The following is a 17,687-nucleotide window of genomic DNA, read 5'->3' on the forward strand; positions in this document are numbered from 1 at the left end:
TTATAAAATAAATATATGTTAAAAACTCTCTAATATATATGTGTGTAACATACATTTATGTTATAGCATGTGTTTTTTTTAATATATATTTAATCATTATATATATATATATATATATTATATATATATACACACATGTAACATTATATATATATATATATATATATATATATATATATATATATATATACATATATATATACATATATATATATATATATTTTTTTTTTCCCATTCAGCCCTATAATCTGAAGATATATGTGCATAGATAATTTTAATGGAGTTCTTTATTTATTCTGGGTTTTTGCGCATCAAAAAAAAAAAAAAAAAACAGCTTGCGTTGCAGCCAAACATCGCTGTGTCGACCGAACCTTAGTGTCATTTTGTTATTTCTTATTGTTTGCAGTACATACATACATGGCAGATGATGCTTTTGCCGATTTCTGAAAACAGCCCCATCCCAAACAAATGCCACTGCAATGAAACACTGCATATAATGCGTTTTTTGTCATTTTCAACTGTTATTATTTTGTTAAACCCTATAAAAAAAATACAAGCAAAAATGCCAGGAAAAAGAACAGTATCTCGCCGGCTGCAGTCACAGAACGGACAACTTTTTTCATTAACTTAAATTGACAACGGAATGATATATTTTCACAGAAGTAGATGCTGCAGCATTATCTAGTTTAACAAGAATGTGCCTCGATGAAGAAAAAAAACCCCACAGAACAAGAATTATCTAAAATAAATAGTGTATTTTCCAGCGTCCCACGTCCCCTCGGTATGCCATAGTGTGTAACTCTATAGTCCTGCTAAACACAAGATAAAAAAAATACAATAAAAACTTCTGCTGACGAGTTCCTGCCATCAGGAATAGGACATTATAGACCTTTACAGGCGCAGTCCCTGCTTGTGACTTTGGCAAATAGGTGCAACATGGACCAAACATGCGGCAGCCCCCAACTCAAATGTCAAATAAAAAAATAAAACTGTTCTGTATCTATATACACTATGTATGTAGCAACTGCGGCCTCCATATATCATGCCCTATTCTCCCTATCAGCTGCTAGGAATATTTCTGGAGAATCTATGCCTATTACTCACTTTCCACCGTATTATTAGTTTTTTTGTTTTTTTTTGTAATCCAAAATCAGCAAAACTGACAATTCCATGTGTTGGGTCCGGAAAAAGAAAAAAAAAAAAAAAAGGACAAAAAAATGGTATAATAGAACAGCATGACGGCGCTCAGTCAAGGATCATGGCGGACAAGGCATTGAGATCTCTCATGTACGGGTGTGCGGACAGGATCTGGTTGATTTTCTCCCCCTGTTGGGATTCAGGAAATATTTTTAGGAGCGAGTCTTTCAGCAATAATGTCTCCTCATGAGTCCTCTTTGGGGGGACGACGGCCTGCGGGCGCAGGATGTTCTGGATGGCCGGACTGAATGTGGGTTTTTTGTCTATGGGTAGGAAACCTCTGGGACGGGAGTGATCGGTGCCTGTTGGGAAATTCCCAGAAACGGAGATGTCATTGCTGGGAAAAAACACTCCGCTGTCCGATGGGCGAGGAGTGAGAGGGTAAACTCTGGGGAAAGGAGAGAGAACAAACAAGTCGTGTCAGTACAACATATAGAAATAAGGAAACATATACACCCCATCCCGATTCTGCCCTAAATCCTAAGTGTGCGGAGGCTGTAAGGCCGACAGTGGAAATGATGGAGGAATCGGCTGCAGCAAAATCCGCATTGGAGCACAGTGCCATCTGCAAAAAGCGCAGAGATTATTGGAGCCAAAAAAATAAATAAAAGCCCTATTTGGTTGAAAAACCTTTAATGTGCTTTTAATATTTTTAATAAACAAGACACAAACACAGAGGAGGACAGGGGCGCTTTGATGGGCAGGTGTGTCAGTCTGCTGGTCCCAGTATAGTAACCGCACTGGAGGTCGTCAGTAAGGTCTGTGTTTGTAAGGTCTGTGCCTCCTCATCACCCTGAAAAATCAAATCAAGGCACAAAATAGAGAGTCTTGGAAGTTTACCCCTTAATTCTTCACCCTAGGAATGGAGGGTAAAAGGACACGTGGAGACACGGCGAAACGTCTCACCTGTGCTCGGACTCCTTGCTGAGGAAATTATCCAGCTTCGGTCCATGTCGTCCCAGTGGATCATCCGGGATCATGAAAAAGTCACCAGCAAATGTGAACTGTAATAATCTGAAGAGAGAGAAAAAACAGGAAACTGAGAAATCAGCTGAGTCCACACAGAGACACTAGCGTCCGGTAACGGCACGGGGCCGGGCACAGTCTGGCAGGTATTGTGCACCTATCCCACGCCTTGTGAATATGTACAATATCTGCTGATCACACCCGGATCCTCTGCCCACCCGCCTCCTCTGCCCGCCAGCCTCTGGGTGCAGAGGAGGTATAACCCTGACTGCAGCAGAGGTAACACTGTGCAGGATCCGAAGCGCGGAGGCGGCAGGGCACTACGTCCATTCTCAGGATCAGTAAGCGCTGACGTATACAATCAATATCCCACCAATTACTGAAATGAAAAAACATCAGATCTCCGCACCCAGAGAACAAGGAGCACCGACCTTTCTTTTATAATCTTGGTCCATGCCGGAGACTCCACAACAAACTCCCGGAGATTGTCATTTGTGACTATGATTCCTCCCGTCTTTTCTGCCAAGTGCAGCAGGAACCTGCAGGACAAGGAGAAATAGAGTTTACCCCGGAGCCGAACATCGCAAGTCATACCCGAGACCCTAACAAGTGGATATCTAATGCAGGAGGATGACTAGTTAGTACGGGGCAACAAGACGACGCCACGGGGGGAGAGGTGGCTGATTCCACGAGGGTGGGGGGAGAGATACGTGCCCATGCCACGAGGGTGGGGGGAGAGGTGGCTGATTCCACGAGGGTGGAGGGAGAGATACGTGCCCATGCCACGAGGGTGGGGGGAGAGATACGTGCCCATGCCACGAGGGTGGGGGGAGAGATACGTGCCCATGCCACGAGGGTGGGGGGAGAGATACGTGCCCACGACACGAGGGTGGGGGGAGAGATACGTGCCCACGACACGAGGGTGGGGGGAGAGATAAGTGCTGACACCACGAGGGTGAAGCGAGAGATACGTGCATACGCCACGGGGTGGGGGGAGAGTTACGTGCTGACGCCATGAGGGTGGGGGGAAGAGATACGTGCCGACGCCATGAGGGTGGGGGGAGAGATACGTGCCGACGCCATGAGGGTGGGGGGAGAGATACGTGCCGACGCCACGAGGGTAGGGGGAGAGATACGTGCAGATGCCACGGGGTTGAGAGGAGAGATACGTACCGACGCCACGGGGTTGGGGGGAGAGATACGTGCCGACGCCACAAGGGTGGGGGGAGAGATACGTGCCGACCCCACAAGGGTGGGGGGAGAGATACGTACCAACGCCACGAGTGTGGGGGGAAACATACATGCTGATGCCATAGGGGTGGGGGGCAGAGATACGTGCGAAGACCTACACACCTGTCATCATGAGAGCAGATCCGGGAGCCCAGCACGGTCCTTGAGGGGGTGAACGATAGGATTCCCAGCTCTTCCAGCTGCTGGAGGAAGTGCTGCTCTGTAGATAGGGAAACACAATGGTCATGTGTTAGTACGGCTGCAATTAAAAGGGGCTGTCCACGATTTATATACTGACAACCTATTGAAGGTAATGGGCTGGGCTGCAGTTCCTGAGAATAGCCACTACACAGTGTATGGCGCTGTTGTGTTCACCATCTACATCCAGGATCTGCAATCGGGCGATTGGTCGAAGTGTCAGACCACGGACCCCCCACTACCTCTGTACTGAAGACCACTGGAAGGAAGTAGGGGTGGAGGGGTGCAGAGGGTCTCGCACAGCTTATTCTGCTTTCCTTCCACACACGCACGCTCACTAGAGTGTGTACCGGGTGTTCACATCTGGGGCTGTAATGAAGGAAGAGCTCACAGACCTTACACACATCAGTGACATGCGACGGCCCCCGTTACCTGTAATGCTGGGGTCTCGCTTCGTCCTCCACTGAGGAACAAACACGGTTATATTCCGGTGTCCTTTATTCCAGAAATGTTCTACGGCGATCGCGATTGCCCGACAGGAAAAGAACTGATGTAACCCGTGACTGCAAGAAGTAGAAAGTGTGAGACATCACCAACCCCATAATCAGGTCACCACGAGACAATCATCAATGGGCTCATAAATAGCACCCCGATAATACGGCACAGGACGTAACCCAGCATCAGTGCAGGGTCAGGAATGTACAGTGGGTACGGGAAGTATTCAGACTACTTTATATTTATCACTGTTTCATAGCAGCCATTTGGTAAATTCAAAAAAGTTAATTTTTTTCTCATTAATGTACATTCTGCACCACATCTTAACTGAAAAAAAAACAAAGAAATGCAGTAATTTTTCCAAACTTATTAAAAAAGAAAAACTGAAATATCACAGTGATGGTGAGAGCGAGCCCCCCCAGTCATGGCGAGAGCGAGCCCCCCCCCCCAGAGATGGCGAGAGCGAGCCCCCCCCCCCAGAGATGGCGAGAGCGAGCCCCCCCCCCCAGCGATGGCGAGAGCGAGCCCCCCCCCAGCGATGGCGAGAGCGAGCCCCCCCCCCCAGCGATGGCGAGAGCGAGCCCCCCCCCCCAGCGATGGCGAGAGCGAGCCCCCCCCCAGTCATGGTGAGAGCGAGGCCCCCCCCCAGTCATGGTGAGAGCGAGCCCCCTCCCGGCGATGGCGAGAGCGAGCCCCCCCCAGTCATGGCGAGAGCGAGCCCTCCCCCCAACCCCCCCGGCGATGGCGAGAGTGAGCCCCCCCAGCGATGGCGAGATCGAGCCCCCCCCAGTGATGGCGAGAGCGAGCCCCCGCCTCCCCGTTGATAACTTCTATCTACAGAAGTTTTGCTTTCAGTATTTCTCAGGTTTCTATATGCGGAGGCTCCGTCTCCTCAGACAGGGTCACGTTCTTTCTTGTATTGGGACTCACTGAACGCTCTACTGGTCTTCAATGTGTTGTGATGGGAGTAGAGTCATTACACAGCCGGCGGCGAGGAGGGAAGCGCTGACTCCGTACTCCTCACGAGTTTCTATTATGTGAGTCATCCTGTCACCTGCCGATACAAGAGCCCCGAGACAAAAGTGCGGTGACATTCAGCAGCACCCAGAGAGCGCCCACTGCCACATCCGGCTGCACCCTAAGAGCTCCCCGCTGCCACATCCAGCTGCACCCTAAGAGCTCCCCGCTGCCACATCAGGCTGCACCCTAAGAGCTCCCCGCTGCCACATCCGGCTGCACCCTAAGAGCTCCCCGCTGCCACATCCGGCTGCACCCTAAGAGCTCCCCGCTGCCACATCAGGCTGCACCCCAAGAGCTCCCCGCTGCCACCCAAGAGCTCCCCGCTGCCACATCCGGCTGCACCCTAAGAGCTCCCCGCTGCCACATCCGGCTGCACCCTAAGAGCTCCCCGCTGCCACATCAGGCTGCACCCTAAGAGCTCCCCGCTGCCACATCAGGCTGCACCCTAAGAGCTCCCCGCTGCCACATCCAGCTGCACCCTAAGAGCTCCCCGCTGCCACATCAGGCTGCACCCTAAGAGCTCCCCGCTGCCACATCCAGCTGCACCCTAAGAGCTCCCCGCTGCCACATCAGGCTGCACCCTAAGAGCTCCCCGCTGCCACATCAGGCTGCACCCTAAGAGCTCCCCGCTGCCACATCCAGCTGCACCCTAAGAGCTCCCCGCTGCCACATCCAGCTGCACCCTAAGAGCTCCCCGCTGCCACATCAGGCTGCACCCTAAGAGCTCCCCGCTGCCACATCAGGCTGCACCCCAAGAGCGCCCCACTTCCACATCCGGCTGCACCCTAAGAGCTCCCCGCTGCCACATCCAGCTGCACCCCAAGAGCTCCCCGCTTCCACATCCAGCTGCACCCCAAGAGCTCCCCGCTTCCACATCCAGCTGCACCCTAAGAGTGCCCTGCAATACGGGTATTTATTGCTAAAAGCTTACCAAGTTGCTTTTGTTATTTTTAAGTTTTGGCGCAGATACTTAAAACACAAAAATGGTGTAATAAGTCACATAAAACACCAATAAATTTTCTGCCCAAATTTAAGACAAAGATATGTCACAATAAAAACAAAATCCTGGGTGCAAATGTAATGATAGATGCCCCCCCAACCACCCAGTTCACCTTATTACTACTGCCCCGCACAGGAATATAACGAGCGCTGCCCCGGCCCCGCACAGGAATATAACGAGCGCTGCCCCGGCCCCGCACAGGAATATAACGAGCGCTGCCCCGGCCCCGCACAGGAATATAACGAGCGCTGCCCCGGCCCCGCACAGGAATATAACGAGCGCTGCCCCGGCCCCGCACAGTAATACAATGAGTGCTGCTCCTACCTTGCACAGTAATATAACGAGCGCTGCCCCGGCCCCGCACAGGAATATAACGAGCGCTGCCCCGGCCCCGCACAGTAATACAATGAGTGCTGCTCCTACCTTGCACAGTAATATAACGAGCCTGCATTGCACAGTAATGTAATGAGCGCTGCTCCTACATTGCACAGTAATACAACGAGCGGTGCTCCTACATTGCACAATATTATAACAAGCGCTGCTACTGCATTGCACAGTAACACATTGAGCGCTGCTCCTGCATTGCACAGTAACACATTGAGCGCTGCTCCTGCCTTGCAGAGTAATATAACGAGCGTTGCTCCTGCATTGCACAATAATATAAAGAGTGTTGCTCCTGCACAGTAATATAATGAGCGCTGCTCCTTCCCTGTAATTCACCCACCAGTCTGGTAACAAGCACTGACCTGAGAGCGACGTTGCTCCCATCGATGATTATGTGTTTCAGGTCCGCTCTCCCCGGCTCGTTTTTTAGCTCCAGCCTATAGGGGGTCTTGATGGAGTTGAGGAATATCTGCTCCCCGGTCACCGGCGGGTTGTACTTCTCTGGTCTCACAGATGCCGAGGGCTTCACGTCGCTCTGCACAGGTTTTGGTGGATGGGTAGAATTGAAGCTTTTTATGGGAATCTGTTTTGTCACCTGCTGCCCCGGGAGGACGTTGGAAGGTCCCGGTGTGTCTGGGATTACGATGATATTATTCCTTGGAGGGCTGGAGGCGCCTCTTGCAACAAAAGTAAAATTTTTTGGTAAACTACCTTCCATTCCTGATACGGGAGTCTGAAGTCTTTGAGTAGCTGTTGGGTTGTTCTTCATGACGTTCCCCAAGTCCTCATTGCCGGCCGTGCGTGTCCTGACCGGATCCTCCATCACCTCCTGCCTCAACTTAAATGCATTACCGTCTTTAGCATTTTGCTGTCTCTCAGTCTTTGCCGTCTGCACCTTGTTGCTTTCTTTTTCTATCTCATCAAGAAGTTTTAAGGGCTCCTCGGACTGCCCCAGCTCATGGATAACCTTCTCAACCACCTCCTTGGAATATCCCATCGTCTTGAAAAAGTTTACAAGGATCTTGTACTCGGATTCGGGGCTTACGGGGTCGTCTTCGTTCACGACGATCAACGAGTCTTCGCTAGAGTCTGTGATCAGATCTATGATGGGCACGTTGGCAGTGGCGGCGCTGGAACTTGAGATGGGACCGTCTTTCTGGATGCAGTCTAAGGAGAACGGCTTTTTCGGACATCGATCTTCATTCTCAGAGCATCGCCTCTTTGTGGACAATCTGTCCTGTTGGGTGAGCGACATGAGTGCGGGATGAGCTGCAGTCTCGGGTACACTGGAAAAAACAGAATCCAGCTGGCTGGTCAACTCCGTTACCGGGGTTTGAGGCTTTTTTCTAGATGTCTCTGTGCACGGACTACTACGTGTCTTAGCATTGGTAATAACTGCGGCAATCTCCTGATCGGCGTCACAAGATTGATCCTCCAACGTGAGGTTCAGCAGCTCCTCCTTTAAGGCGCTGGGCAGTAACAATAAGTCCATGGTGTATTTATCTGCATTGGCCTCCACAAAACATTTAAACCTCTTTTTCACTTCCGGTTCTCGGCTTTGGGGTAAACTTTCATTATTTTTAAAAAGTCTTACAAACTGCTGGATGCGACTCTGGGCCATAACCACGGGCTCTGTTCCTCCTTTAATACCGAGGAGTCCGATCTCCAACATGGTGATGTGGGCGCAAGTGTCCGTAGTCAGATGGTTCAGGAACAAACTCTGGGCCCCCGCAAATATACAATGCATCTCCTTGGGGTAGCTTTCCTTCATCTCCATCTCAGGTTCACAAAGGCCTTTAATATATTCCTGCAAAAATAGAGAAAAAAAGAAGAGTTAGGCTAGGGTCACATTGCGTTAGTGCAATCCGTTTAGCGCTAGCGGATTGCGCTAACGCAATGTTTTATATGGGGCTGCAGTCGGGGTCGCGGTAACGTCCCCGCTCTCGCAGATCCCCGATCTGCGAGAGCGGGGAACGGACCGCGGGCGCGCCTCGGACGCTGCAAGCAGCGTCCGCGGCGCGCCAGGAATCACCGGCGCGTCGCTAGCGCGTGCCGAACATGGCACGCGCTAGTGAAGCGCGTTCCCATTAGCGTGAATGGGCGCGTTATCGGCCGCGTTGCACGGCGTTAATTTCGCCGTGCAACGCTGTCCGTTTAACGCGGTCCCATAACGCAATGGGAACCCAGCCTAAGATCCTCAGGTAAAGGCAGTGGTGCGGTGAGGGGGGAGGTATAAAATCTCATCTCTCTATACCCCACAAGGTCAAAACGATCCGAGACGAAAGGAGCAGCTTCAACTAGCAATGAATGGCGGCCAACACCTATGCAGAGCACAACAGTAGAATTGGCTGTCACTGGCTGCTGCGCTCTGCATAGCTCCAATTATAATATTGGCGAGAAATAAGTTACAAAAATCAGTTAAGAATAAAAAAGGATGAATGAATGAAGCGAGCGTCAGCGGGACTCTCCGTCATTTCTCAGTATATCATGGAGCACGGTGTGGAGTTTCCCTGCGCTGTGACCAGACTCCGCACACTTCCCTCTGTCCGGCCACAGAAATCCACAACAACTTCCTGTATAGCAGAAACTTCCTCATAGCCCTCGCTGGGATTTCCACACGTTATCAGGCACATTTCATATCTTGGCTCACACGACGTCCCAGCTAATGACTAATTCATCATTTTTTATAGCCATTACATGAATCAGCACCAGGGAAGGACAAAGGGAAGAAGGCATCTTATTACCCAAACCTCAGGGTCTTTTATAAATCAATGGGACCCCACAGAGTCTGGCACTGATTTACCATAGTATCACTAATGTGTGTAGTGCGTTATACTCTGTGCATGACCCCAAGGCCACATTATCCCATCACTACAGAAACAGCAGACCAAAACCACATCAGTAGGATCCCAGCTCATGTACGTGATAGTCGCCATACATCCCGAGAAGTGGTAAGCCACAGCTGTTCCTTCTCCACACACACGCACATGCAGGCTCATCATACACATCTTAAGTAAGGCCGTGGTCACAATTGCGAGTGTGATGTGAGAAACTCGCGCAAGTCTCACGCATCAATACCCGACACTGCCACTTGGCACCGGATTGTGTGGCTGCATGCATTTCTATACAGCCGCACACTCCGGTCCTGAGTGCGTCGACAGTGACGGGTATTGATGTGCAAGTTTCTCGCATCACACTCACAAGTGTGACCAGTCGGCCACCTCCTCCACAGACCCCTCTCAGTCTGCCACCTCCTCCCCAGACCCTGCTCAGTCTGCCACCTCCTCCACAGACCCCTCTCAGTCGGCCACCTCCTCCACAGACCCCTCTCAGTCGGCCACCTCCTCCCCAGACCCCTCTCAGTCTGCCACCTCCTCCCCAGACCCCTCTCAGTCTGCCACCTCCTCCACAGACCCCTCTCAGTCTGCCACCTCCTCCCCAGACCCCGCTCAGTCTGCCACCTCCTCCACAGACCCCTCTCAGTCGGCCACCTCCTCCACAGACCCCTCTCAGTCTGCCACCTCCTCCCCAGACCCTGCTCAGTCTGCCACCTCCTCCACAGACCCCTCTCAGTCGGCCACCTCCTCCCCAGACCCCGCTCAGTCGGCCACCTCCTCCCCAGACCCCGCTCAGTCGGCCACCTCCTCCCCAGACCCCGCTCAGTCGGCCACCTCCTCCCCAGACCCCTCTCAGTCGGCCACCTCCTCCCCAGACCCCGCTCAGTCGGCCACCTCCTCCCCAGACCCCGCTCAGTCGGCCACCTCCTCCCCAGACCCCGCTCAGTCGGCCACCTCCTCCCCAGACCCCTCTCAGTCTGCCACCTCCTCCCCAGACCCCTCTCAGTCTGCCACCTCCTCCCCAGACCCCGCTCAGTCGGCCACCTCCTCCCCAGACCCCGCTCAGTCTGCCACCTCCTCCCCAGACCCCTCTCAGTCTGCCACCTCTTCCCCAGACCCCGCTCAGTCGGCCACCTCCTCCCCAGACCCCGCTCAGTCGGCCACCTCCTCCCCAGACCCCGCTCAGTCGGCCACCTCCTCCCCAGACCCCGCTCAGTCGGCCACCTCCTCCCCAGACCCCGCTCAGTCGGCCACCTCCTCCCCAGACCCCTCTCAGTCGGCCACCTCCTCCCCAGACCCCGCTCAGTCGGCCACCTCCTCCCCAGACCCCGCTCAGTCGGCCACCTCCTCCCCAGACCCCGCTCAGTCGGCCACCTCCTCCCCAGACCCCTCTCAGTCTGCCACCTCCTCCCCAGACCCCTCTCAGTCTGCCACCTCCTCCCCAGACCCCGCTCAGTCGGCCACCTCCTCCCCAGACCCCGCTCAGTCTGCCACCTCCTCCCCAGACCCCTCTCAGTCTGCCACCTCCTCCCCAGACCCCTCTCAGTCGGCCACCTCCTCCCCAGACCTCTCTCAGTCTGCCACCTCCTCCCCAGACCCCTCTCAGTCTGCCACCTCCTCCCCAGACCCTGCTCAGTCGGCCACCTCCTCCCCAGACCCCTCTCAGTCGGCCACCTCCTCCCCAGACCCTGCTCAGTCTGCCACCTCCTCCCCAGACCCCTCTCAGTCTGCCACCTCCTCCCCAGACCCCTCTCAGTCGGCCACCTCCTCCCCAGACCCCTCTCAGTCTGCCACCTCCTCCCCAGACCCCTCTCAGTCTGCCACCTCTTCCCCAGACCCCGCTCAGTCTGCCACCTCCTCCCCAGACCCCTCTCAGTCTGCCACCTCTTCCCCAGACCCCGCTCAGTCTGCCACCTCCTCCCCAGACCCCTCAGTCTGCCACCTCCTCCCCAGACCCCTCTCAGTCGGCCACCTCCTCCCCAGACCCCTCTCAGTCGGCCACCTCCTCCCCAGACCCCTCTCAGTCGGCCAGCTCCTCCCCAGACCCCTCTCAGTCGGCCACCTCCTCCCCAGACCCCTCTCAGTCGGCCAGCTCCTCCCCAGACCCCTCTCAGTCTGCCACCTCCTCCCCAGACCCCTCTCAGTCTGCCACCTCTTCCCCAGACCCTGCTCAGTCTGCCACCTCCTCCCCAGACCCCTCTCAGTCTGCCACCTCCTCCCCAGACCCCTCTCAGTCGGCCACCTCCTCCCCAGACCCCTCTCAGTCGGCCACCTCCTCCCCAGACCCCTCTCAGTCGGCCACCTCCTCCCCAGACCCCTCTCAGTCTGCCACCTCCTCCCCAGACCCCTCTCAGTCGGCCAGCTCCTCCCCACACCCCTCTCAGTCGGCCACCTCCTCCCCAGACCCCTCTCAGTTGGCCACCTCCTCCCCAGACCCCTCTCAGTCGGCCAGCTCCTCCCCACACCCCTCTCAGTCGGCCACCTCCTCCCCAGACCCCTCTCAGTTGGCCACCTCCTCCCCAGACCCCTCTCAGTTCGCCTTCTCCTCCCCAGACCCCTCTCAGTCGGCCACCTCCTCCCCAGACCCCTCTCAGTCGGCCACCTCCTCCCCAGACCCCTCTCAGTCGGCCACCTCCTCCCCAGACCCCTCTCAGTCGGCCACCTCCTCCCCAGACCCCTCTCAGTTCGCCTCCCCAGTCACCTCTAAGTCCCAAGACCCCTAATCAGTCCGACACCGCCATCCAAATTCCCCTCCCAGACTCATCTCTGCCCGACTCCCCCTTCCAAATTGTGACGGTCCGCTGAATGAAACTCCAAGACCCCAGAAGTAGATGTTGGCTGCGCTCATGTGTCTCTTTTCCATCTTTACAGGTACTGTACTTAAGGGGAGGTGTGTTCTCAGCCCTGGATGACAGCGCCGCGTGTCACCGTACACAGGAATCCGAGCCTCGGCACCTGACATACAGGTTTGGTGAGACTCCAGCTTCCTCCGTGGGGAATTACGTCTTTAGGAAGCTGCGGCTCTGCGACGACTGCTCATCATTTTATGGGGAATTTACAGTAATTTGCTGACATATGAATGGGTTTTCTGCCAAAAAAATAAGGCAGTTCTTGAATTCGTCGTCTCCTCAAGACATCCCCCAATGAGTGACCCCTCTCCGAGCCAGCACTGCTGAGTGATGTGCGGTGAACCCGGCCCACACATATAGGACAGAAAGGGAGAAAAGTCCCACATCAGTACCAGCATCACCCAAACAACCAGTGGAGCTGTGCTCGGTCTAAAATGAAGGGGACTGAGCACGGACCCTACACCAAATTACTGGCAGGGAGAGTGATTAGGAGTCGGACATGCTACAAGCATGCACAGACACCGTCAGACTTTCCCTGCTCCTTTCCCTGTCTACACCGCACCTTGGCTTTGTGCACCGCTTGTCTTTTCCCTTTAAGTTGCAGCCAGATGCGTCCGGGGTTCTTTCCATATCCTTGTTCTTCATAGTTAAATTTCTCCAAAGACCCGAGAACGGTGAATATCACCGGGAATAACATCTGCACCCGGCAGCGGCTCCGCTGCAATGAGCAGCCCAGTTCTCCAGGGGCGGTGAATTCGTCCACCACATCTGCACCAGGGGTCTCATCATCTGCCCTGCTCTGCACGGCCATGTCAGCCATTCCTGGTGTTAGATCAGTCCGGAATGGCGCTCATTGTGGACGCTGCGGACCTAGGAGAGGAGAGAGAAAACAAACATCAGATTACTCGATCACCAGGAGGCAATCATCACTTGTATAGTGCACAGGTGTGAGGGTCCAGCACAAACACCGGTGTAACCAGAGGGGGCGCACTGGGGTCCAGGGCCATTATGACACCCTGTGAGTGAAACGTGAACCCAGAAACATCTAATGTTGGGGAGAAAACAAGGAAAGGGGCGATTTGCCTTTTCAGATGGAAATTCCTACTGACTAAGCGGATTCATGGCACACTGTAACAAGGCTGTCACATGCGCTGTCGGCAGAGGTGTCAGACAAAATAAGTGCAGGTGACTCGTGGCGTCAGGGGAATAATCTGCATTATCTCATCCCCTAAACAATATTATATCAAATAACAAATGAATAATGAAGATGACACCGGAGTGTACAACAAAGAGGACACACCGTGAACTGAGAGCTCCACTAGAGGTGAAACACGAGCGTAATAACTGTGAGGGGCGGTATACATCAGGGTAGCGACGGTGGGGGGCGGTATACAGCAGGGTAGCGACGGTGGGGGGCGGTATACAGCAGGGTAGCGACGGTGGGGGGCGGTATACAGCAGGGTAGCGACGGTGGGGGGCGGTATACAGCAGGGTAGCGACGGTGGGGGGCGGTATACAGCAGGGTAGCGACGGTGGGGGGCGGTATACAGCAGGGTAGCGACGGTGGGGGGCGGTATACAGCAGGGTAGCGACGGTGGGGGGCGGTATACAGCAGGGTAGCGACGGTGGGGGGCGGTATACAGCAGGGTAGCGACGGTGGGGGGCGGTATACAGCAGGGTAGCGACGGTGGGGGGCGGTATACAGCAGGGTAGCGACGGTGGGGGGCGGTATACAGCAGGGTAGCGACGGTGGGGGGCGGTATACAGCAGGGTAGCGACGGTGGGGGGCGGTATACAGCAGGGTAGCGACGGTGGGGGGCGGTATACAGCAGGGTAGCGACGGTGGGGGGCGGTATACAGCAGGGTAGCGACGGTGGGGGGCGGTATACAGCAGGGTAGCGACGGTGGGGGGCGGTATACAGCAGGGTAGCGACGGTGGGGGGCGGTATACAGCAGGGTAGCGACGGTGGGGGGCGGTATACAGCAGGGTAGCGACGGTGGGGGGCGGTATACAGCAGGGTAGCGACGGTGGGGGGCGGTATACAGCAGGGTAGCGACGGTGGGGGGCGGTATACAGCAGGGTAGCGACGGTGGGGGGCGGTATACAGCAGGGTAGCGACGGTGGGGGGCGGTATACAGCAGGGTAGCGACGGTGGGGGCGGTATACAGCAGGGTAGCGACGGTGGGGGGCGGTATACAGCAGGGTAGCGACGGTGGGGGGCGGTATACAGCAGGGTAGCGACGGTGGGGGGCGGTATACAGCAGGGTAGCGACGGTGGGGGGCGGTATACAGCAGGGTAGCGACGGTGGGGGGCGGTATACAGCAGGGTAGCGACGGTGGGGGGCGGTATACAGCAGGGTAGCGACGGTGGGGGGCGGTATACAGCAGGGTAGCGACGGTGGGGGGCGGTATACAGCAGGGTAGCGACGGTGGGGGGCGGTACACAGCAGGGTAGCGACGGTGGGGGGCGGTATACAGCAGGGTAGCGACGGTGGGGGGCGGTATACAGCAGGGTAGCGACGGTGGGGGGCGGTATACAGCAGGGTAGCGACGGTGGGGGGCGGTATACAGCAGGGTAGCGACGGTGGGGGGCGGTATACAGCAGGGTAGCGACGGTGGGGGGCGGTATACAGCAGGGCAGCGACGGTGGGGGGCGGTATACAGCAGGGCAGTGACGGTGGGGGGCGGTATACAGCAGGGCAGTGATGGGGGAAGCGGTATACAGCAGGGCAGTGACGGTGGGGGGCGGTATACAGCAGGGCAGTGACGGTGGGGGGCGGTATACAGCAGGGCAGCGACGGTGGGGGGCGGTATACAGCAGGGTAGCGACGGTGGGGGGCGGTATACAGCAGGGTAGCGACGGTGGGGGGCGGTATACAGCAGGGCAGTGACGGTGGGGGGCGGTATACAGCAGGGTAATGATGGGGGGAGCGGTATACAGCAGGGTAGCGACGGTGGGGGGCGGTATACAGCAGGGCAGAGACGGTGGGGGGCGGTATACAGCAGGGCAGTGACGGTGGGGGGCGGTATACAGCAGGGTAGTGATGGGGGAAGCGGTATACAGCAGGGCAGTGACGGTGGGGGGCGGTATACAGCAGGGCAGTGACGGTGGGGGGCGGTATACAGCAGGGCAGTGACGGTGGGGGGCGGTATACAGCAGGGTAGCGACGGTGGGGGGCGGTATACAGCAGGGTAGCGACGGTGGGGGGCGGTATACAGCAGGGTAGCGACGGTGGGGGGCGGTATACAGCAGGGTAGCGACGGTGGGGGCGGTATACAGCAGGGTAGCGACGGTGGGGGGCGGTATACAGCAGGGTAGCGACGGTGGGGGGCGGTATACAGCAGGGTAGCGACGGTGGGGGGCGGTATACAGCAGGGTAGCGACGGTGGGGGGCGGTATACAGCAGGGTAGCGACGGTGGGGGGCGGTATACAGCAGGGTAGCGACGGTGGGGGGCGGTATACAGCAGGGCAGTGACGGTGGGGGGCGGTATACAGCAGGGTAGCGACGGTGGGGGGCGGTATACAGCAGGGTAGCGACGGTGGGGGGCGGTATACAGCAGGGTAATGATGGGGGGAGCGGTATACAGCAGGGTAGTGACGGTGGGGGGCGGTATACAGCAGGGTAGTGATGGGGGAAGCAGTATACAGCAGGCGTATATCCGTGTGTACACCCACAGGCCCGGTCACGGATACTCACCAGTCCATGCAGCCGCCGGTGTCCGGACTCCGTTCTCTCCTCCGTCTCCACAACACAAACTGAACCGAAAGTGTCTCAGCCCAACAGTTCTCGTTCGAAGAAGCACTTCCGGGTTTGCGGGTCACCGCTCCCGCCACTAGAGGCCGCACTGCCTCTTCCTAACAGCGGACGTTGTGCGGTCGGGCTCCGACAAGATGGCGGCGCTCAGTCGCAGATTACAGTGCTGTGCATAGTGCTGGTCTGTAACCTGTGGCTCTAAAACCACAACCCCCATCATGTCCCCAGCATTGACATCAAGGCATTTCCCAGCTGCTGGAGACCACAGATTGCAGGCCAGTGCAGTGAAGAAGGATAATATGTTTCCAGTCATCACATGTAGAAACCTGTAACTGAACAAACTCCTGCTTCTATCTGCTGGTGACTTTCCAATGCTTCATGTATCAAGAAAGCCACAGAGAATGACCCCCACGTGTGGGACTTCTAACTGGGGCATGAGGCGCAGGACATGGGGGTAACAGCAGGAGATTACACTTCTGACCCCCAATCTCCGCACAGCCCGGATCTGGGGCATGAGGCGCAGGACATGGGGGTAACGGCAGGAGATTACACTTCTGACCCCCGATCTCTGCACAGCCCGGATCTGGGGCATGAGGTATAGGACGTGGGGGTAACGGCAGGAGATTACACTTCTGACCCCTGATCTGCGCACAGCCCGGATCTGGGGCATGAGGCGCAGGACATGGGGGTAACGGCAGGAGATTACACTTCTGACCCCCGATCTCCGCACAGCCCGGATCTGGGGCATAAGGCGCAGGACATGGGGGTAACGGCAGGAGATTACACTTCTGACCCCCGATCTCCGCACAGCCCGGATCTGGGGCATAAGGCGCAGGACGTGGGGGTAACGGCAGGAGATTACACTTCTGACCCCCGATCTCCGCACAGCCCGGATCTGGGGCATGAGGCGCAGGCTGTGGGGGTAACGGCAGGAGATTACACTTCTGACCCCCAATCTCCGCACAGCCCGGATCTGGGGCATGAGGTATAGGACGTGGGGGTAACAGCAGGAGATTACACTTCTGACCCCCGATCTCCGCACAGCCCGGATCTGGGGCATGAGGCGCAGGACGTGGGGGTAACGGCAGGAGATTACACTTCTGACCCCCGATCTCCGCACAGCCCGGATCTGGGGCATGAGGCGCAGGCTGTGGGGGTAACGGCAGGAGATTACACTTCTGACCCCCGATCTCCACACAGCCCGGATCTGGGGCATAAGGCGCAGGACGTGGGGGTAACAGCAGGAGATTACACTTCTGACCCCCGATCTCCGCACAGCCCGGATCTGGGGCATGAGGTATAGGACATGGGGGTAACAGCAGGAGATTACACTTTTGACCCCCGATCTCCGCACAGCCCGGATCTGGGGCATGAGGCGCAGGCTGTGGGGGTAACGGCAGGAGATTACACTTTTGACCCCTGATCTCCGCACAGCCCGGATCTGGGGCATGAGGCGCAGGACGTGGGGGTAACGGCAGGAGATTACACTTCTGACCCCCGATCTCCGCACAGCCCGGATCTGGGGCATAAGGCGCAGGACGTGGGGGTAACAGCAGGAGATTACACTTCTGACCCCCGATCTCCGCACAGCCCGGATCTGGGGCATGAGGTATAGGACATGGGGGTAACAGCAGGAGATTACACTTTTGACCCCCGATCTCCGCACAGCCCGGATCTGGGGCATGAGGCGCAGGCTGTGGGGGTAACGGCAGGAGATTACACTTTTGACCCCTGGTCTCCGCACAGCCCGGATC

The 17,687-nt window shown here is 56.1% G+C and overlaps 1 protein-coding gene across 2 annotated transcripts; it reads right to left on the reverse strand.

The window, feature by feature from the left end:
• Positions 1–507: 507 nt before the first annotated feature.
• On the reverse strand, positions 508–16,014 carry N4BP1 (NEDD4 binding protein 1). 2 transcript variants are annotated; one of them, XM_069739343.1, is made up of 8 exons: positions 15,877–16,014; positions 12,739–13,046; positions 6,853–8,297; positions 4,024–4,154; positions 3,517–3,613; positions 2,595–2,702; positions 2,104–2,211; positions 508–1,585 (listed from the first exon to the last, which is right to left on the reverse strand). In XM_069739343.1, the coding sequence occupies exons 2-8, from the start codon at positions 12,994–12,996 to the stop codon at positions 1,246–1,248; spliced, it is 2,487 nt and encodes an 828-aa protein (XP_069595444.1). In that variant the 5' UTR covers positions 12,997–13,046; positions 15,877–16,014; the 3' UTR covers positions 508–1,245. The 2 variants fall into 2 exon arrangements, with proteins under 2 accessions (XP_069595444.1, XP_069595445.1); XM_069739344.1 differs by lacking the exon at positions 508–1,585 and adding an exon at positions 1,807–1,990 and having other exon boundaries at positions 15,877–15,996.
• Between the last annotated feature and the right edge of the window lie 1,673 nt (positions 16,015–17,687).

The sequence above is a fragment of the Ranitomeya imitator genome, chromosome 9 (assembly GCF_032444005.1).
Source record: "Ranitomeya imitator isolate aRanImi1 chromosome 9, aRanImi1.pri, whole genome shotgun sequence".
NCBI lineage: Eukaryota > Metazoa > Chordata > Amphibia > Anura > Dendrobatidae > Ranitomeya > Ranitomeya imitator.

Excerpts from the sequence above, each read along its gene's own strand:
- N4BP1 (XM_069739343.1), bottom strand. The coding sequence starts at position 12,996 with ATGGCTGACATGGCCGTGCAGAGCAGGGCAGATGATGAGACCCCTGGT. Across the intron at positions 2,703-3,516 it reads ATCTGCTCTCATGATGACAG|GTTCCTGCTGCACTTGGCAG; the intron begins GTGTGTAGGTCT and ends CTTGTCCTGCAG. Across the intron at positions 2,212-2,594 it reads ACCAAGATTATAAAAGAAAG|ATTATTACAGTTCACATTTG; the intron begins GTCGGTGCTCCT and ends CTCTCTCTTCAG.